Source organism: Mchenga conophoros, linkage group LG5 (genome assembly GCF_057382185.1).
Source record: "Mchenga conophoros isolate Kocher_MC1m ecotype Shallow Benthic linkage group LG5, M_conophoros_male_GT1.1, whole genome shotgun sequence".
Classification (NCBI taxonomy): domain Eukaryota; kingdom Metazoa; phylum Chordata; class Actinopteri; order Cichliformes; family Cichlidae; genus Mchenga; species Mchenga conophoros.
The window spans coordinates 35434023-35456690 of NC_140530.1; the positions used below are offsets into that span (position 1 = coordinate 35434023).

At 38.8% G+C, this 22668-nt stretch overlaps 1 protein-coding gene across 1 annotated transcript in view; it reads right to left on the minus strand.

The window, feature by feature from the left end:
- LOC146574993 (guanine nucleotide-binding protein G(s) subunit alpha-like) overlaps positions 1-22668 on the minus strand; it is a 39284-nt gene that overhangs the window by 13126 nt on the left and 3490 nt on the right. Inside the window, exons 2-5 of the mRNA XM_085275124.1 lie at positions 22422-22494; positions 15824-15878; positions 15068-15187; positions 7655-7752 (exon numbers count right to left, since the gene is read on the minus strand). Coding sequence (XP_085131250.1) covers positions 7655-7752; positions 15068-15187; positions 15824-15878; positions 22422-22494 — 346 coding nt within the window. The remainder of the gene's footprint in view (positions 1-7654; positions 7753-15067; positions 15188-15823; positions 15879-22421; positions 22495-22668) is intronic.

The following is a 22668-nucleotide window of genomic DNA, read 5'->3' on the forward strand; positions in this document are numbered from 1 at the left end:
AAAAGTAAAAGGAGAGCATAAAAACTTTAAAGAAACTGACAAAGATGGGAAAGAAACGTGACAAAAAATGAAATTAATTGATGAACAAATGATCAGAAATCAAAGAATAAAAGAAAGCAAAAAAGAAACAAACAAGAGCATGAAGAAAACTTTTTAAAGCGAGACAAAGCCCAGAGAAAAGTCACGAAGAAACCTTAAATGAGGCATAAAAATGAAGAAAACCCCCCAAAGGACCAGAAAGGAAAATACAAATCCCGTACAGTAAAGTAAAAAAGAATACAAAACTCAATGAAAGAAAGACAACGACAAGAAGAAAAATAAAGGAAAAGTAACTAAGTAAACACGAGACATCTAAACAGCATTCAGAAAAATCACAAGACGGCGAGATTACAGCAGCAGCAGCAAAGTTTCCCACAGCTGCCCGTCTCCAAACACATTTACACATTTAACATCTGCAGCTTGCACACACCTGGAAATTTCATTTAAACATCTTCAGGATAACACACAGTGACACTGCCACCCCATCAAAACACAAAAAAAATCAGTTCGTCTTTGCCCCCATCCCTCATCTCCCCTCCCTCCTCCTTCAGGATGAGTCAGAGACTCAATCTCAACCATTTTCTGTCCCTGCACAAACACCGCCACACATCACGGAGAGACAGAGAGAGGCGAGAGCAGAGGAAGGACGGGGGGAGAGAAGAGGAGTACGAGGGTGCCAAAGAAGTACTTTAGGGGGACTCTGGCACATTATCGCTGGGATAACGTTTCAAAGAATCCACAATTAATAAACACGGTGGTAACTCTCGGCCGGTATCATGGCCAGGCGGCACAAACGTAACGTCTCTGAGTGACTTCTCCTACAGTTACAAACACCCCCAATTTAAAAAAAAGACACTCCTAACATTTGAGAAGAAGAAAACCAAACAAAATATATAGCAGAGATTAAAAATCCACTACATCTGGTGTTGCAAATCTATGGCGTGGCGCTGTTTATATTATTTTATGCAAAATCCTGACGTTATTTTGCATTATAGATGGCACAACTAATTTTTAACAAAGTAATAGAAAATTACTTTCCCCCCCAAATACATTATTACTTTATCCACTTTAATATATGAACAAATGGAACATTAGCATTTCATTGGGGCTCATGTTTAAGATTCTATGTATTTTTTTTGTTAGTAAAGTGTTGCATATGGAAGGAATGCTTCATAAAATAATGCATAAAAAAGTCTGTTTCGCAAGAGTCCTTCAAAATAAAAGCCTGTAAAAACAAAACACCTTCACTCCCAGCTTCAGGTCAGGTACTCCTCGTCATATTTTAACACAACGGGTACCTCTATACTGTCATTTAAAAATAAAAAAGCAGTCAGACAATAAGGTAACAGGAGACCTAAACAATATACAACATCAATATCGTTCTGGTTCAAGAGACTAAATAATTAATTTATCCAATTTTACGTTGTTCCGTGTTTACTAAGCCACATACCAGGAGCTGTGCACCGGCTACTATACCAGCAACTTGTCCGTGTCTGATTACAGCAGTTTTTTGGGGTTTTTTTTTTTTTACTTGACCTCAGTGTGTCGACATGGCTGAAAAGCTCAAACAATTATGCTTGCCTTACATGCTTGTGCATATCCTGGAAGAAAGTTCACGCTCTGCATCAAATCATTTTTATCAATCGTTTAAAAAAAGAAATAAAAGTCAGTCTGACAGCTTCAGCAAATGCTTAAAAAACATTTTCTCTCAAATTAGCTTTCATTTATATTTTTCACAGATTGAGAATAAAAGCAGCTACGTAATGTGTTCTCGTGAACTCAATTAACGTTATTTCACTTATTATCTGTTTCCTGACAGCTCCACTCCACACTGAAGGTGTGTGTAAGGAGGTGAGACAGGAAGAAAGAGGGTAGGTAAAGAAGAATGACGGTGTAAATGACAGCAGGGTCAGACAGATGAAACAAGACCCCTGCGGAGGAATTACATGAATAATGTACTTATTTTTGGATGTACAGTTTGTTACATGTTACAAAGTCAGGGAAGCAAATGTTTAAGTTCAGGCTGATGTTGCCTTAAAGTTAAAAGAATGATCTCCAGTCAATTTTTTCCTCTCGGTGTGAGGAACAGAGCTTACAGGAAAACAATCTTCATATGATCAGCAATGATCATAAACAAACACAAAATGATTCATGGTATTTTCAAAAAATCCACAAAAGGTGAAGACTGTGTAAAGCTTACAAAGGACTTGTGCTAAAGTATGTACAGCTTTGTTCACTGTTTCCAAATATGCAGTTGTCTCCAACTGGTCAGCAACATCTCATTATTGGCTTAGTTTTCCATAACTTCCTTTTGGCCACATGTTTGCATTATTTCTTTGTCTTTAGGCCACAAGTACAAGCGTCTTTCTACTTCTCATTTGAAGGAAGGGCTCAGATTTGGTGGCAATCTGCTTTTTAGAGATGGAGGAGACGATGCCTCTGCAGACAAAAAGCAAGCTGCCACTTAGCTTAGAAGCATATCTGTCTCTGTCCAAAGATGAAATCTGCTTACCACCCACACTAAAGTCTTACAAAACATGGAAAAAAGGTGTAACCTTTAGATGTTTCACTGAGATGACAAGAAGCTACAACTAAGGACATGACTTTAAAACAGTTAGTTGATCCTCCAATAAGCCATAATAATATCAAAAATAAAAATAAAATAAAAGAGGTGTATTATAAATAAATATTTGCAAAAATATGTGCAAGACTCGACATATTTAAAATCAGGTACTTATTCAACAATTAATTGTGATTTCTCTTAATTTGGTAAATTAATGAGGAAAAATCCTGAAATTTACAGAGGTTTAGGTAAAAAAATAAAATCTCAAGAAAAATGCGTGAAATTTATGATATTATTGAAAAAGTTTGGGAATATTTTTGAGCAATATGGCAGTATTTTCAAAAGATTAGCCATGCTGCACTTTTTACAATTGCATGTTGTCATACAATAAATACCACATAAATAAAAGAAACCACACAAATATTTAACCCTCTCTGAGTTAACAAGTATCTAACACTTAAACAAGTCTCTCTTTTTAATCCCTCTCTTTTTTATGGCATCTTGTTGAGTGTCCTGTAGCCACAGAGCCTCCTCCACACTGCCATACTACCTGGCCAGATTACCCAGCATGCCCTTAGGGGAAAAAAATAAAGCAAACCTTATATTTCCTAAAGTTTATAAAATTGGGAACAGCAGTCAGATACGTTTCAACTTGATCTTTGATCCAATTAAATCTTTCTTAAAATAATAATATAATTTGCGCTCACCATACTGAAGCTTTGGACAGGTGATATTCCCCTTTCACAGAGGTTTTTAAAAATGCTTTACATTTCTTATGATGATAAGAAATGTAAGGGTTATTATAAAATAAACACTTGTTGCTAACCCCAACTGCAAAAAAGACTATATTTGAATAGTCCATCTTATATTAGGAATGATGCTGCATGCCATTTGAAGTGGAAAGTCAGAATTCCACTGGATTTTCAGCTCAAACGCCCCCTCCAGTTGGACTTCCCACTCGGAAAGTCAGCAAAGTCACACCAACTCCAACTTTGGAATCCAACATGGCAGCAGCAGTAAAACTGTAGAAAGTGCAGTCTGTACTACCACTGTTGTGTATTTGTGACTCGCCAAATAAGGCCTACAAAACCTCTAACGTCCCACTTTGACATGATGTGGAAGCTCGGCAAAAATAAAAGCAACTTTTCTTTCTTTTAAACATCTGTTTCTTATAAATTTGTGTCTTAAATCTCAAAGAATCCCTCTTATTTTCTGGATATATGTACCATTTTTGTCTTGCAAATTTTACCACTGCAAGCCTGGATATTTGCAAGGTTAGGAATATTATACAAATAATATAAGAAACTTAGAATAATACCCCTGGCTGTACTATGCCCATAGATTTGTGATTTATGCATTTGTCTGACATGCAAAAGATCCCTGGTTCAAGACGAGCAGGAGACAAAAAACCCTCGGAGATTAGGTCAGGAAGGATAACCAGCATAAAAATCATAAATCAAGTATGGGAAGCCATCCACTGTGGCATGCTGTTTGTTAGCAAGGGAGCGCCCAAAAGAAGCTTGGATTCGCCTTTGTTATGTGTATGAGGTAACAGAGTCTGTGAAGTGATGAGTAAAGCAATTTGAAAAAATAAATAAATAAAAATTACGATTTTTTTCTCTTTTCCACTTATCTTGAAAATTCTTACACTTACAGCGACACTTACACACTGCTATACTGTATATGATGAGACAATAGAAACCTGACAAACCCTTCGCCTCAGCCCTGTTGGGCAGAGGGGGCAACGAGGCACTGAGTGGACTTTGCATTTGAACATCTTACAGTTAGAGTGCATCCTCAATGCATAGGGGAAAAACAGCAACAATAATGATGCATCACGGCGGAGCATGACGGAGCAAAAAGAGAACCGGTGAAGCTTCAGTGACTTCCTTCTAATCACACAGAGACAAAGCATCAGTGCCATGTCAACTTCTTCTTCCCTTTTTTTTCCTGATTTTATCCCCCCCCCCCCCCCGATCATGACACGGGTCAGGTGATCTTTGCAAAGAGAGAGGCAGGAGGTGTACATGGTGGGCCTCACTTTTCCTGTGCTGATCCAGGGTTGACATTTTCATTTAATGCTAACAACCTTCATCAATAATGCTGAAGTTGTCTCTCTCTTCTAACACAGTCGCTCATTCTTTCTCCTTCTGCAGCCTGCCTGGGTTAAAAATAGCTCTCCCCTCTCTCTTTCTCTGCTTCTCCGTTTACATAAGCACACAGAGGGGGGAGGGGAGCACTTCCGGTCTGGCCACCCAGCCCAACATCTGATCCATCATAACACTGGGGCTGCTGGGTGTGGAGAAGAGGAGAGGAGAGGAGAAGAGAGGACAGAGGAGAGGAGAAGGGAGGAGAGGGTTCCTGCAACAGAGGAAAACCCTCATTCAATTTCAATCTCTCTTTTCGATCTTTTGTCATTTTCAATCGCTGTCTCTCCTCAGATGCGTGAAACGCCGCATGTGTTCAATCACACTTCTTACAGTGATGGTTTTTCATGATCATCTCACTGACAGCCTGTGCTGTCAGCCCACCCGCCTCCCACAAAACATAAGAGTGCCACACACACGCAACTGTGACTGCGACAAACAACTGTGGTCGCATTTGCAACATGGAAATGACATGCATACACACCCCCCAATGACAACATACGCTCACAAAGACAGTAACTGAGTAACTAAAGTAACTGAGTACACTCATCAAAAATACGGCACAAAGTACAACTTCACATGCAGTAGAACTTATAATTCTACTTTTTGGAAATGTATACAGAATTCACTCCTCATTCATTTGATTGCTTGAGTTACTACAGTGAGATTTTATGTAAAACATGCCACACAGAGCTGAAGGTGGACCTGGTGGCATGTAGTCCCTACAGATTAACAGTAAATCCTGGGAGGCAAAGTCATTCATTAAGCGTTTCATCAAATAGTTGATTTAACTATTTGTAACATATCAAAAGTCTTACAATTTGAACATGAATTTGTGCAGTACAACTTTACTTTTTGCTTCACTCCTTCCTCTTTTGATCTAAACCCAAAGGTTAGAAACTCGATAACTAATTATATGTGAAGCAGTTTAAAAATAGTTCCCCCTTAACCGGCTGCTACAGTAAAATATGCCATTTGAATTCATGCATCACCGTTATATCTAGTCATTTATTGCATGCTATGACCATGCAATAAATGACGAATATAATGCTATGAGAGCTTTTATATTTGATACTTGCTTTAAACACACAACGACAAATGAAACAGTCAGCACACGTCCCATACTGACGCATGTGATCGTTTTGTGTCTTATAATGAAGCCAGACTGACCAAAGACCAAAGGGAAAGATAACGTGCTTGGAACAGCAGAGGGAGAGTCAGGCGGCACGGGTTGGGGAAGTTCAAGCTAATGTTCCTCTAAATATGTTCCAAATTTCAATGCAGAAAACACAAAAAGATGTTCCAGGAAGATTAACCAATTCCCCATCAGTGAAAACACACACACTATCACCATCCAAAAGGTCTGCACTTTGTTTAGCAAAGACTAACCAAAAATCCACCTGACAGAAAAAACCTATTGCCAGCACATGGAAACGAAACCTTTCAACAGTCCAATTCACAGCAGGAACATCTGTAACCAAGCATCATGGAAACTTTAGATTGGGTGAGCACAAATTTTAGTCAGAAAATGACCAAAATCGCAATTAATTGGTGCGACCAACACCGGCCATCTGTGATGCTTCTTTACACCCATGCTAGCAGCTCTTTGAGGCTTTATGGAGGCATTGAGGTGCTCTAAGCTAAATGCTGACGCTATGACACTAACATTTACCGTTTTTACTACCTTAGCTTAACATTTAAGCTAATATTTGCTAATTAGCACAAAATAGGAACAATAGTTGAACCAATGCAATGAACACATTTTTACTAATTATGCCACAGTTTGGCCTGACACATTAGTGGCTGCTTGAGGGAACTGTGACGTCAACACAGCACCATAGTCATAAATGTGAGCACAAGAAGTAGCAGTGTACTTTTCAATGATAAACACTTGAATATCAAGCCTTTGCCCACATGCTGTGCGTGCCTTCATTTTCAGTTTTTCATGTGCACAAAGTTATTGTCTGTAGGATTCAATATTTCTATAAAGTTTTCTATGTGTTGGGGTCTATTGCTACCTGTTGCTCTGGCATGCTCTCAACAGCACTCGTTACCATGTGGAAAATCCATGTTTTAATAAATAAGCTATGTCAACACGTGCATGGGTAAGTGTCAAAACTGAGAAGAAAATTTAAATGGTCATAATAGTATGCAAACAAAGCGATTGCTAAGTTTTAAGCAGGTTTTTTTTTTTGCAGAACATATAATCGCAGGCTTCAGGTTACAAAAGCTAGAAGGTGCATGGCAAACCAAAACGTCACCAAAGGACACTGCACACCAGCAGCTGTGATGCCATTTTTGGCATACACAAGCCACAACTGCAAGTATAGACTGCCTGCAACATTTCATACTGAAAGTGGCTTTAACCTTTATAGAAAGGTTTTAGTCCAAACTACAAAGGGAATCCCCTGGTGTCCCCACAAGGGAACTATCCACTGGGGACAACTAACGTGAGTCAGAGGTTTCATATTAACCAATTTAATGGTAGCTCAAATATTTCAGTCAATACTAAAGTGGTGGACCAACTAACAAAATACCAACACCATAACAAAGTCCACAAATCCTTTAAAAAAAAAAGAAAAAAGAAAAGAAAAAAGAGACAACACATCATTATTTCCAGCCTAAAGAAATGATCTACAAAACTACTAAAATAAACTAGCCAAAATAAATACACTTGACAAAGTAGCACTGCATTCATTATCACCATTTATCTTCACACATTGAGCTCACATAAACCACAGGGAAACAACCCAACCCAACCCCCCCCAGAGCACACATTAAATGGTTTATATGTCTCACCTTTGAGTGTCAAAACCCGAAGAAGGAAGTTCTTAGAAATGTGCCCGTATTTAACTGCTAGTGTACGTACAGAGGTGAAAATAGTATAAGAAAAGCAAAGACTCACTATTGTGCGCAGTCGATGAGTTGATATTCGTTGGACCTTTCCCAGCATGCCCGCACACCTTCGTCCTGCCAGAGGATCTTTGCGTGGTCATAAAACTCCTGAAAAGACAAAAGCTTGTTTGGATCAGCAACACATCTGAGATCTGCGGCTTTCTGCGACTGGAAACAGGGTAACTGATTGTAAAAACAAGAATTACCACCTTATGGTTGTTAACCTCCACCAACACCTGAAGTTGCATTAATTAATTTCAATTACGATTTACAATAAATCAAATCTCCCTCCCTATAGTCATGCGTCACATATCCACAAGGTTTCTGGGAATGCACGGGCGTGTTTGGAGAAGTGCACGCCCAGATTTCGGCAGGTGTGTGGAGAAACTACAGCCAGACATCATTATTATCAAATGAGACAAAATATTTCTGATGTCCTGATTTTTAAATAACTGCAACGTGATCTAATTTGCAGAGACGCTTATCTCCAACTTTTCCCCATTTTTGTTCACTGTGAGGCGAGGGGACCATGAAGGGCGCCGGACAGACAGGTTAGACATTTTAAACAAAGTAGAGCCAGTAAAAGTTAAGACTTCATACCGTTTTAGCAATTCAGCTTACATCTGTCAACTTATGTTACCCAGTTACAATTGGCTAAATCACCCAGTGTTGTATGTCAGATGTTTCTTTGTGCTGGAAGTGATAAACTCCTAGTCTGTATGTTCCTCACTTTCTCTCTCTCAACAGCGCATGTTTTTGGATTTTTGGGGGCCTTTTGGGCCACGCATTATGCATTACAGATGTTGGATATCATTAACTTACAGGGCCTTTCACACAGGAAGCAACATGTGCTGTGTTGACCTCCAAAAGTTGAGCAAACAGTCCAAAATATGTGCTAAGCTAGCCTTAACACATAATTGTTTGCAACCACATGTAGCGTATACACGTTTTATTCGTCACACAAATGTTCACTTCAATTCAGTTCAGTTATATTTATATACCGGAAAATCATAACAACCGCTGCCTCAAGGCGCTTTATACTGTAAGGTAAAGACCCTACAATAATAAAGGGAAAGCAGTTAAAGTTGGTCAAATGTGACTAACACTTACTGCTGTCGCATTTAGTCAGCTTTTGCAGGACATTCTGATGTCACAGTGAAGTTTACCTTTGACCTTTTAAATATAAAATGCCATCGCATAATTATTTTATTGGATTAAGCATTTGTTTATATTTCCTGTGATGTCACTGTGACCCTGATCACTATAGTGTAATCAGTTTAACCGAGTTCAGTTTCATGAAATCGCCTGAAAAGTGTTCAAGAAATGTAGCGTTTACAAGGCGGGATACAGAAGGACCGACAAACGAACGATCTGCTCTTAATATTAGTGACTAGTTATACATGAAAAAGTTGAGTGTGATCTTGGACAGGCCTGTGTCCCTTTCTTACAGCTGTATTTTTCATCTGGTTCTCGATGGCTGAAACCGTTTAAGGACAGCCGAGGGGGGCAGTGATACACCCCAGCTTAGTTTGGAGTTAAAGGCCGGCTCGCCGAGGAGCAGCAGATGAGCAAACTGATATAAGCAGGAAACAGAGCAGTTCACAGAGTTCATGTAGAAACGGAGAGCTTTGTACCAACACAAGGCTACACTGTCACTACGCAGGGGCCTATCTTCACTGTGATCTAGAATTGTCACATACAATGGAGACAGGCACAAATAAGCCATTATGAGACATAGAGTTAAACTGTATACTATTAAAAAAAAATCAGGAAGGATTAAGTAGGATAATGGAATGAGTAGAAGTCATGGGTTATCAGCTGAGCCTTTCACTTTAGAGAAGTGGCCTTTTGGGTAATTTGTACGTTCTGTATATGAGTGGCAATCTATTGTTAGTGTGTGGAAAGTAACATAGACAAAGTTACTGAAAATCGCCATAAAAGTGTTACCAGCTTCAGTGTAATTGTTAACCAAATGCTGGGCACTGTGTTTTCCACCTATCACTGCAGAGTTGGTCCGACAAGTAAAGACTAGTTAAAGGCTATGAGCTGGGCTAGAATCAAAACACTCTGAGAGATATAACTTGCTATGTAGCAAGTCCAGTATAGCTAGGCTTCATCTACATTAGCTGGGGAGGGTGGGTAACTAGCTCTCTTTGTTAACCCATTCTTTTTTTAGGCTCTGCGCACGCTCATGTAAAAAGGGGGCATTTGATGTATCCCTTGACTATTCCTACAAACAGAATTTAAAGACTGAATGTCGCCTACTTCTGACAGAGGGATAGGTGATTAAGATACATACAGGATATAAGAAATTAAACAAAAATGCAACAAATAAAGAGGACATGGGATTGGGGTTTTTTTTTTTAAATTATGGTACGCTATCAGAAGCTGCTGTGTGTTTCTAACTTGATGACTACAAAAGGTGCAAAGTGTGAAACTATAAAACATATTATAGGCTACTCAGTTCATTCAGGTGGGTCACATGACCTAATGCATGAGTTGTAGAAATAAGTTTAATTCGTCACCAGATCAAAGTGAACACGATTTTACTCATAGGCTAAAAACACAATTAGCTGCAGTTCGCAGAGTATAAAACAAACTTGGGAAAGGTTGGCAGCACAGGGCCTTTTGCATGTTCGCATGTTCCCAACGAGTCTGCTTCCTAAAGGTATGGATCAACAGGTTACATGTATAAAACACATTCCTTCTGCAGAAAATCTTTATCGCTCTTAGAGCACGCTCTAAACGCGGTGATTCTGAAACGACTGTGGTGATCTAGCTAAGTTCAATTAGCGCACGAAACTTTGGCTTTCAGCTCGGCATTCCACAGAAACCCACTACCGGTAATCTTGCTTCATAGTACACTCATCTGAAAAGTTAACCCTGGGAACTTTTTATCTTCTGACATGTTGCACAAAGTGAGATTTTGCACATGACATAAATGTTTGGCATTAAGGTGCTGTCACACTTTTTCAAAAGGCACTGCTCAACTCAGGAAACAGTTGTTACTTAACAGAAGAACTAACTGGTCATGTATCCGCCACTGCAGTTTTTAGAATTTATTTTATTTTACGCATGTGGATTTTAACTTTAACGTTTCGCTGTATCCGATTGATTGATCGTCCCCAAAGTGCATGCATACAGGTGAACTGTATGCACTTACTTGTTGTCTTTACACACACAGTCTTATTCATTATTGTTATTTTAATTTATCCCTGTAGACTGTGGGAAGAGCTCAGAGCAACGTTTTGGACGTGCTGGAATTCAGAAGGTCTAATGATCGTGACAATGACATTAACTTCCTTCTGAACCAACTTAGAAAAACTGAATGTAATGACGTAAAAACAAGTGAGACTGTAATTGCATCCTGGATTTAAGGGCTTTGAATTTATAGTTTAGGATAGCTAAAAGCTGTGTCAGCTGGGAAACGCTCTAATGCTCCTCCAACCCTAAACTGGATAAACAGTTAAGAAAATAGAAGCAGATGAACATTTTTCAGAATAAATGATCAATCGAAAGCAATAAGCACCATTTGAAATAAATTGCAGCAAAGAAAAAAAAGTGCACACAAAAACTTTTTATAAATATTGCTAAATATAATTTCGTTTAATAATTTGTTTACCCTGCCAAAAAACAAAAACCCAACAACTACAAAGGATGTAATTTGTTATCATGATCAGCTCAACTACAAAAAGAAAAGGCCAAAAGAATCTAATAATTAAAATAACATAAAAAAGTGGGAAAGTTTAAATCTGGGTGAAATCTGTATCCATTGGTTGTTTTGTCAGACCAGCTTGTAAATCAGCTAACAATGTTGGCTTTAAGAAGAAAATAAGTGTTTCAGTTAGGAGTAACAACTAACTCACTTATTCTCTTTTTTAACTTTATTTTGTTAAATAATACAGTAACCAGTAATATGTAAATATGGCTTTACCAATAAATTTGTTATTTTATTACCAGTTTCTTTCCCTTACAGTTTATGCAGGACTGTAAACTTCCTGCTGTATAAAAAGCTACAATAGCTATGCAAAGTTTTCATGTTAAGAACTGGAGCTTGCTTATAGACCCAATCTGAGATGCTGTGCTGCAGTTATCATTTAATTATATTTAAAAGGGTTCCTACAGAATTAGAATTAAAGTATCATTTATATGTTTTAGAAGTGTATGTGTTTATTAAGGCAGGGGTGTCTGTGTGAATGACTAAGTCTTTTATTTTTATATATTATTTTTAATTGCAAATCAATACACTTAGACAATGAAAAATGATAAGAGCATAAAATAAAACACAGATAAATCTTTATGCCAAATCCACAGATGACCTTTATTTATTTCCCATCCTTTTTTGATGCATCTCGGCCTTATTTACTTTTTCATGGTCACTTTCATTTAAAGACTTCCTGCATATTTGTTACTGTAAAACGAAAGTGAAGGGGTTGGTGAATTTGTAAACACACACACCCCACCTGTCTGTCCTGAAAGAGGGATCACTCCTTTGCTCCTCTCCCTGAACGTTCCTTTTCTTTTTACCATCGAAAGGCTTTTAAGGATAGGGTATGCTGTGTGCTGCAAACAGCTGAGCACAGGTATGCAAAAATCAGTCTACAAAGACTAAGTTAGTACAAAAGTTTTTCTTTTAAAATACAAAAAAAAGTTCAGTGCTTAATGTTTACAAAGAAAAAGTAATTTTAGTGAATAATAATTATGAGGATTGTTGATTAGACATAAAGCTTCGAGGGGAAATTCACAAAAAGCCTGTGGATATTCAACACAAGCCCTATGCTTATTGTCTGTCTACAGTGAAAGGCAGCGTCAACCAGTCAAACTGGTTTCCAGTAGACCCTAAGGCCAGGCAAGGGGGAGCGGGAAGAGGAGGCAGCTGAGGAGGAGCCGACCCCATCATTTCTCTTTCCTTAACAAATACGCGTTCAGATGGACAAACTGTTCAATTTTTGATGCTCTTTAAACACTGCTTTAAATAACCAGCTATCACTGTGAGCTTTTCAAAAATCACAGCAGTACTTCACTAACAGCACTGCCTTCACGTTTGGATTTACTGTAATCCTCAACACCCTAAAATTAAAAAGAGTTCTGGTTTTTCCCTCCTGCAGTGGAAGTCTAGTGACGGACGGACAGCCCGAGGGAAGGGTCAGCTCGAGATAGGCCCACATAATAAATTTGCCATGACGTAACAGAGACAATATCAGGAGACTTCCTTTTGCTTACACACAAATACGCTCACTCTTTACTGGAAACTCAGCTGTAAACGACAAATGTACAAGACAAATGTACACGAAAGGAGCAACCAGTTTAAACACTAAGGCCACCATGCTGGAAAAACACAGACTCTGTGTTCTTTTCCCTCTATGTAACCGCTCCCCTGTTAGACAACAACTGAGTAATGCTGCACTCAGGAGTTTCATTTATTTTCTGCTTATAGAGATTTACTCATCAGTTAATTTGACCTATATACAATAAACATAGAAAGTATAAGATCACAAAAAAGAAAAGCTGCAAACTCACATTTGGGAAACTAAAGTTAGGGATTTTTTTCCTCCCGTTTATCAGAAACTATCACTATTAAAGACCCGGTTGTTTGAATCCCTGCTTTAACAGTGATTGTCAGCTTCTCACAGATGGCGTCCCAAACGCAAAGGACGTGTTTTTCACTGTGTGTGGTTGCATGATCATAATCTTATTGTCAGATTTGTCAGCAGATAATGGGGATAGTTATAGGGCCAAAACAAAATATTCATTCACTTTAAACATGCATTTACTGAATGTGTTAAAAACAAAAACAAAAAAAACAACAACACTTTTTTTGAATGTATGATTTCCTTAAATTTTAAATTAGTACATAATTTAAATGAAAAACAACCAGATAAATGAAGAAAGGGAGATGGATGCAGGGCAGGACACAGGCTGATCTGGTGTAGAGATAATGGTGTGTTTTTCAGTATTAGCGCACCTTCATACACTAACCCACCTCAGGAAACCGGTCGTTCCATCATCTCAGCAGACAAATCAGAGTAGCATACATACATAATTCCACCATGTGAACAGGAGCCGTCAGTTCGGCATACAGACGACAAAAGGTCTGTATGCCAAACTGTAAATTGGCAAGTCAGGGTGTCATAAAGTGTATGCTGATTTGAGAACGTAAGCTGACTGGACAGAACACCGGCATCGCAGCGACGCACAGAGAAACGGAGAGCCAACATCTCCTGACCCCTCTGTCCCCAAAAGTGGACCAGGTGAGAGACCACCTCATCCATAGCTGCAACAAACTGTTCCCAACATAAGCTCATCTATTGAAACATTTTCAACTTTTGCTTCTTTTGCATGATCTTGGCTCTAGCTAAGCTAAAGTAAGCGATTGGGCTTTTAGGGTGGAGGAAACACATTCAACATCTGATTCGCTATAGTAAAAATGCAAAAAAGTACTCAATGTGCCACATTCAATTAAAGATCAATGTAATTTTAAAAAAATCTATTTTTTTAAATAATCATTGGATGCAAAATTGTAATTGAAATTAAAATTTAATTAACTGCCCACTGTTAGATAGTTAACAAAAAAAAGCTTGAATTTTGCGGTCATTGTGTACTTACTGAAATATTGGAGATTGTTCAGTAGCGAAACACAAATTTAAAGCCAGAATACTTAACACACAAACTGATTCTGTGGCCGCAGATTTCAACCCCAAGGGGCGTCCAGTGAAGGGTGAACATTACTTTGTAAAATATGATTGATCAACTAATCTGGAACACCAGTCTTAATAACAGAAAGACATGAGCAAATAAATCAATGAATCAATCTCCAGATCAGTGGTGGGACCTTCATCGACTTCCTCCCAGGCCGCTGGGAGCAGACTGGTCTACGCGTTTATGGAAGACATGTCCCTCTGGACACATTTAGGTTTATTACAGACAATTAGAGTTAATCGGCGGTGTGGTACTCTCAGGTGAGAGGCTCATTCAATTGACAACCTCCCAAGCGGAAGCACACTTGCTAATTACTGAATCACCACGCAAACACACCAGGCGGACTCATACAGGCTGTCGCGTGATACCTTACTCACCTCTAGCACAACTAGCCAGAACACCTGTAAGATTCAGCAGGTTAGTAATGAGAATCTGACACATTTACACCTGTTAGTGCAAAATAGCAGGAGCGATTTTACAACAAAAAACACCCACTGGGGAAAAAGAGATTTGATTTATTAACTTGCAGCAGCTTTGTTTAAAACCAAATTGCTCTTCAAAAATTGTGCTGTTCAATTTTGTTTTATTGTCTGATCACATGTTTCATTGTGTCACGACATTCATTATTTTCTTTACACACAGATCAAGAGGTTCGAATGAAAGCAGAAGGAAACAAACTGCATTTAAAAGTCAGAGATCTGAGATGAAGTACAGTTGAACTTACTGTAGGAAAATCAAAATCCTTCTGGTTTACTAGGTTCAGGACATAATCAATCCGAGACTGGTTCTCAGGACAGGCTAACTGGCAAGGAGGTGTGAGCGTATTCATGGCCGCCACAATCGTCTGTATGAAAAGAACACACAAACACAAAAAGCCTCATTCATTAATATTATTCATAAATGTGTTTACACTGCCTCAAAACGGCTTTAGATACAAATTTTCATCATCTTAGCCCCTCAGTCACCCACGCCTAGAGGCTGTTTAGCCATCGCCAACAACCACCACCTGCTAGTGATAAATCTGTATTCCCCATGTGGTTGGAGGTATTCGAGACTGCACCGCAAGCCTCCATCTGATTGCTTTGGTCGCTAGCAGGTTGCTTCTGCACTTTTTGAAATTTCTCCACCACCCAGCGAGTGGGTAGTGGGTGTTTGTAGACGAGATGATGCAAACTACAAGTGACTGTGACAATGTGGTACTGCCCAAAGTAACAGCAAGGAGAGTTGTGGTGCAGCAAATTTTTGTAACGACTCCCAGCTGGTTGGGAGCGCACATGGGGTCGCTGACCGGTCTGAAGCAATGTGTGACTGAAAGCCTCCTCGCTTAGAATACAGCATTGAGTTTTGGATTTTTTTATTTATTTTTTTAAGAAGCTATAATCCATGTTTTTTCCTCTTTTAGCCAAAAACCTGCATATCAGACAGAACATTACAAAGAAACATCATTCATCTATCAAAGGAAAAAAGAACAGTGTCTTACCTCTATAGCTTCTTTAATGTTGTTTTTAATATCATGAATTTTCTGTTTTTTCTCCCTGTGAAGAGAAGAGTTCGCATGTGCTTTATTTATTTATCACTTAAAAGCATAGATGGCAACTAGCTTTAATTGACCTAAGCTACAAAGGTTAACAGTGAATGATGACATTTAAAGAAATATTCATGTACAGCTATAAATCCAAATATGGCCATCGCAGTGCAACAGGGACAGGAAACAATATTTTTAAATAAAAACTGTAATTACACAGAGATGTTTTGTTTCTTCAGTGTCAGTCCCAGTGGATTCCAGTGGAAATGTGCTGTGTAATATTAACTTCTCCAGGATGTATTTGTCAGCCTAGAGCTAAATTATATCTGACATCAGTATTACGACTGCCCCACATACACAGATATTTTGTTTATTTGCTGACCAAGTGCAACCACTGAATTTTGCTGATACCAAAGAAGAACAGAACAGCTTGTCTTAATTTTGACAATGACATTCATTAATAGGGATGGGTACCGGTATCCGGTGCCATGATGGCACCGGTTCTGACATAAACGGTAGTAACCAGACCGAAAAGCAGCGCACATTTCGGTGCTTTATTTCGGTGCTTTTTTTTCCTGAGCTGTGATACACTTCTAGCCAATCATTTTACGTTTCCGAGGATAGTAGGCGGGTCCAGGTAGGTACGTTCTTTTAGAGCAGAGCTACAGATTAAAAATGCCCAAGGCGAAGCGGTCAAAAGTCTGGCTGTACTTCACAGCAAAATATGCAAACTCAGCAGCAACAAGTGCTTTAAGCTGATACTGTGATACTGTCAAAGGAAGTAACACCTTGAATCCGATGAAACACCTGGCGACGCATAGCGTTTTTTTTAAAAGCCCAGAAATGCGCCGTATTTGATAGCTTGCTGCGAGACCTCACACCGAGCACATCTACTGCGGGTGGGTTGCCTGTTATGCAACATCCCCCAAAAACCCGGAGAGGAGAGTCCTGGCCCCTAGCCCTGCCAGTGTAGCAGAAATGATGACGGATGATGATGGCAGCAGCAGCCATTCTTCTCTGCGTGAGTAACTTAATGTTGTTCGTGTGTGATTTACGTTGAGTAGGCTAACCACGTTATTACATTAATGCACGTAAGGTGAACTAGCAAACACCGTCGTAGTTACATGCGGCTGTCTTCTTGTTTGATGGCAGATACTCCCTTCACCCTGGCCAAAAAGGCTAAAATGACCAAAGAAAAAGAGGGAAACAGTTAAACATGAGAGGTTTTTGGACAAAGTTTGTGTTTTTTTCCAGTGTTTAAGCACTGCTTCCAGCCAAGAGTGATACCATATATGCCCTATAGCTGCAGAAAAGGCTAACATTGTTATCTTTTTACAAAAAACAAGCTGACCATGAGAGGTTTTTGGACCAATTTTGTGTTCTCCATTCTTTAAGCACCCGTTTGAGCACCGTTTGAGCACCGGCACCGTTTCAAAAGTACCGGTTTGGTACTAGTATTGGATAAAACCTAAACGATACCCATCCCTATTCATTAAGCACTAAACCACACAGCTAGTTGATTGTTATAGTACATTTTTGTACTATAGTTTGAGAAGTCATGAACACCAAGGAGCCCAAAGTACTGCTAAATTAAATAATACGGTCCACATTTTGTCCTTCCTTGTCGTTGTAGAGATAAACAGAATTTCACAACATGGCAGTTCATGCAATCTGTGAGCTTTGCTGATATCGCGAAGCACTGACGTCACACAGAAACATAAGTGCTGGATTCCTTCAAATGTGTCCTGACAAAACACAAAAGTCTGGTTGTTGAAATTCAGATTTGATAATGAATTCCACAAATATCTCAACAATGGGCTACTTAACCTTACAGCAAGAATACAAACCCTAAAATTAAGCGTATACAACTTGTGCTGAGGGGAAAGATTTTAAATTAAAGGCATGGGTGGATATCTCTCGCTCATGCGTCCTATGTAAAATGTAAACAATACTTCCCAGTTGTAGCCACTTCACATGTTAATATAAAAGCACATGTGGGCATTTTAATCAGCTACCATCGCTAGCTGGCACTGAAATAGTAAAATATGTCAATATTTTAACCAAAAATATAATATTTCTGGGATGAATGCTGGTCATTTCTAAATTGATATTCGAATCTTTTAAAGCGTTGTTGATAATAAGGTGGATTAAGAACAATTATATCAGAACAGGCAACACAACAGCAGCACAAATTCTCCAAAACAACCCCGTGTCACTTATTCTGAGCACTTTCTGCCTTATTCCAGATGTGAATTTTTGCAGTGATCCTCATTCTCACCTATGACTATTTCTCCATACAGAGACCAACACAGCTGTACAGATTTCTTTCGTCTGCATATTTACAAATATTTTTAAAAAGCACCCAATTTCTCTAAATAATTGCCATTTAAATTCATGGCAGTAGGATATATTCCTGACTGGTGAAAAAAAACAAGTCAAAAAAGCACAGAAGACCTGAACACGCACTGCAACTGACCTAATGACATGAAACGCAATCAGGCTAAAAAGAGAAATCCACCCCAAGTACAAAAATCCATTCAGAAAATTGCTTTCACAGGATTTTTGCACACATCCCTGTTTTGTTTTTTCAAGGCAAATATTAATCGATTCCTTTCTGATTGCTGGTCAAACCAGTCGCTGACTCTATGTGACAAAATTCACCAAAACACATGCAGTAAGCAGCTTCAGGTACTTTTCCTGCTATGAACATATGTGTCACAGTCAGTAATCACTAACTAACAGCAAGTCTGTGAATAACTTGATAAAAGGTCAAATAAAACCTGACTGTGTTTGAGTTTGTGATCTCTCTACGGTCTAAAGCATAAGTGTCAAACTCTGGCCCGCAGCCTAATTACATTTGGCCCGCGAAGCCACACCAAATTACTATTAGAGCTGGCCTACTGGTATTATACAGCTAATATATATATTGTTTAGTATTAAGCTTTGCTTGTTCCATATTCAGTTTTTCAGCAAAACTTGTTTGAGTCCATAAGAAAAGATTCATTCTCATATCTGGAGGAAGATTTTTTTTTTCAATAAATATTAATGTTAGCCCACGACTTTGTTCCAGTTTTGAATTTTGGCCCACTGTGTATTTGAGTTTGACACCCCTGGTCTAAAGGAAGCTTTGCTCAGGTAACACTCGAGTACAACCATGAGTGCACTCTGTTGACCACTGTTGACCTACCAAGTCCAACAGAGTCAGTCCTTTCTCCCAGTTAAACTGTCATTAATCTAAAAGAAATGATGTGAGTTTCTGAACTCAGCTGCTTTAAATCAAATCTCCTAGATAACAGGCTGTAATTCATAAGGCTACAGCTTTTATATCAAATTATTAACATCATTCTATATTACCACGGTATGCTTTAAAGTGAGCTTAAAAAGCAAGTTGCTAGCCTATGACTCGCGTCCCTCTGCTTCACAGTCAGATCCATCTCTCACTCATAATGTCTCGATTTATTTTAAAAAAACAAATAAAATGGTGATGGCACAAATACTCAATTTGATGTTAGTCTATAGGTTTACCTGGCGACCCAACCTTGTCATGTGTTTCATTCTCTTTGTCTAACTTGTTTATATTTTCTTCCAGTTGGCTTATTGGTTGACTCAACAGTTGTAGCCTGTCTAAAAAAACAAATAATAAAATAAAATAAAAAAATATTGTCCTGATGCTTTTTGGCTACATCTATGTGAACACTCCCACTCGCCTGAAAATACAACAAAGTGATTGAAAGCATTGTTAAGAACATGCCAAAGTAGCATGTGGTGATATAACCCTACCCATAAAGAAATCCCAGCCAATCAAAAGTATACAAGCAAGCAGCAAACAACGCAGCACACGGCAGCTTCACCTCCATCCTAGCTGGGAGGAGCCAGGATGTGAGGAAGCAACATGAGTGAGGGAATTGAGGCTCCATGTGAATGTAATGAAACTCACTCAAATGCTATATTCCTCACACTAGGACCTCCACAAGATAAATAAGTAAATAACAGATCACCTCTATTAAAAGGAGCTGTCCTGCTCAGTCATCTCTCGTGTCCCCCACCCATTTCCTGGTGTGTCACTAAACACCATCATCATCATCATCCCACTACCGGCTCCTTACAAATACCTGTGCCTGACCTTACCTTGAATGGCAAAGCCTTGCATGCAGAGGGGGAAACCCACAGAGTGAAAAGGAACCCTAACAAAGACTGGGAATTCATCACTGCACCGGGGCGCCTGGGTCTGTGAGAAGCGTCTGTTTGATGCGACCCAAAAATAAGCACATGATGATTCTTCTAGCCCAAAACCCCTTTCAAGGAAACTGATGATTAAGAATAGAAAAATGTGACTTTTATTTCCACTGCATCAAGTTGGGAAGGAGTTTTAGGAAATTCACAAGACAGGGTGGCTAAAAGCACCCAAAGCCATGTTTCCACATGAAAAGCTGACAAGGACAAAGCCTTCCTCCTGTGCCACACAACTTTTCACTAATTTGCTACACAACAATACAAAAAAGCCCCAACAACTTTATTTTCCTGACTCACAGGAATGACAGGAGCTCCTCCCCTCTGTTAAGAACATCGGGTTGAAAAAGTGAGAATATGTTTAGTAAATTTTACAGTTTACCAAAAGGAAAAACCTTTTACTTCTTTGTTATAAATGCGAGACAACATAAAGCACATCTAAAGCTGTGTAATTACCTTTAAAAGGCATTTTGCTGCTTAAACTTTCTCTAAGCAACCTTTTTCAGTCACTGCGTCTATTTATCAGTAATGTTAACAAACAGCTGGCTCACAGCACAACCCAGACACCAACGCAAACTTGCAGTAAGTACAAAAAAAGACAAACTCATGTTACTTCAGATGGTACACAGTTCAGCAGAATTCTCCATAGGGATTTTGATTATGAGCCATAATACTGTAGCGATCCAAAGTGAACATAATACGAGGTTTGATATTGTGAAACGATGGTATGATATCAACCTTCCTTAAAGACATTATATTCACCATGTTGCAGAAAAAAAAACTATAACCAATCAAATGGCAGCGATCTTCTACCAGTGTGATTGACAGGAGATCAGTGTTACCATGGAAATGTTTAAATCAAGCTCTATTGTACCAGTGACAAAGTTAGACAGGAAGTGGTTGGTTAGAAGGATGTCCACCTGTTATGTTGGGCAGTAATCAGTCCATACCAGCAGTTAGGCTAATGTTAGCTAACATTAGCCAGAAGAAAGACCGTCTGATGCAACTCGGCTAGCAAATATTCATCCGGCATTGGTAGTCTTATTAAATAAACTTTTTTATCCTTATACTGACACCAAGGTGTACATTTATCTTTCAGCCACTGTAGACTGCATATAAATGACAAGCATAACAGGTCAGGACAAACTGGAGTTTGTCTCCTCACTGATTTGGTTGATGCTAATTGTAGATAGAACGCGAGTACGTGCTCTGCCGACGTCACGTTGACTTCAGTGCACTTAACGACAGGTGTCATTACTAACAATGGTTTTCTGGAAGAAAGAGTCTCTGGGTGTTGCAGAGGCTTAATTCCCAATTGTCTACACCTGACGAGGCGTGGATAAAGGCATGCCTCAGGTTGGCTCAGGGAAAGATGCCACTTCTTACCTTCATGCTCTACGGGCTGTCGTCTTTAGCTGAGGTTAAGTAATTTAAAATAAAACCAATGTTTCTGCAAACTCTGGACTCAGTCTACACTTTATGTTGCGTCGAGCCGGGCTGTGACATAAGGACCTGGAAGTCTGTTTTAATTCTTATAAACAATGTGGAGTATATTTAACCAGCATGCATCTCTACTGATTTTAGAAAAGGTAAAAACCAGAAGATCCTGCTGTGCATGAAGTTAATACAAAGTAAGGAACTACTGCAGCAGTGCTTCTGCAATCTAAAAACAGTTTACACTCGCTGCATTACGAGGTTTTATAAAAAGGTAAATGCCTCTTAAAATACTGCACTTGATGCATATTGTTTAACCCACTATGATAAAATACTAAGATATATATATGGAATTTGTTGGTGTATAGACATGTATAGAATATTTTTTTAAACAGTTATCATAAAAGGCTTTCAATCTGATTTACCATTTTCACAATGAATCCAATAACATTTTGTTTTTTCTTTCATTGTCCAACTAACACTTCAAATACAGTATTTCTATTAGCTATAATATAAAAACAAGCTGGAAACAGCTGCTAATTCATCACTTCTAAATATATGGTTAAAGAAATTATTTATAGGCAAGAACAGTAACATCCAATGCTTCTTTTTACTTCTGTATTTAAGGTGATTTTAAAAGTAATAACTAACCAAGTCTCCTGCTCTACCTGAAAACTTGAAGACTGGTGGGAAAGGTATTTTGTATCAGTGGTATCTTCTTAATGCCCCATTACTCCTCTCCAAAACATCATTACATAATTTAGGTATTTGGTCAACAAATATGTCAGTACCTGAGCAGATATCCATCTAAATGGGTTCCTTTACTCTAAAGAGAAACTGTGGGAGTGTTTAGTGAATAGTGAACTGAGGGGGAACCAGCGAAACTTACTCTGCGTTGAAGCCATTAACGTGCAATATTCGCATCTGTTTGACTATCGTACTTTTCCCGGATTCACCAGCCCCTGAAAGCAGAGAAACAACAAGTCAGACAAGAGTTTCATGAAGTTGTACAAGCAACTAAAATATCCAGGAAGGAGCAGAGATGGAAGGCATTTTGATGTTCCAAGGTTAGACGAGTCCTGGAAGCACTAAACAGCGATGCCTTTAATGATTTGAACTACAACAATGTTGCACCT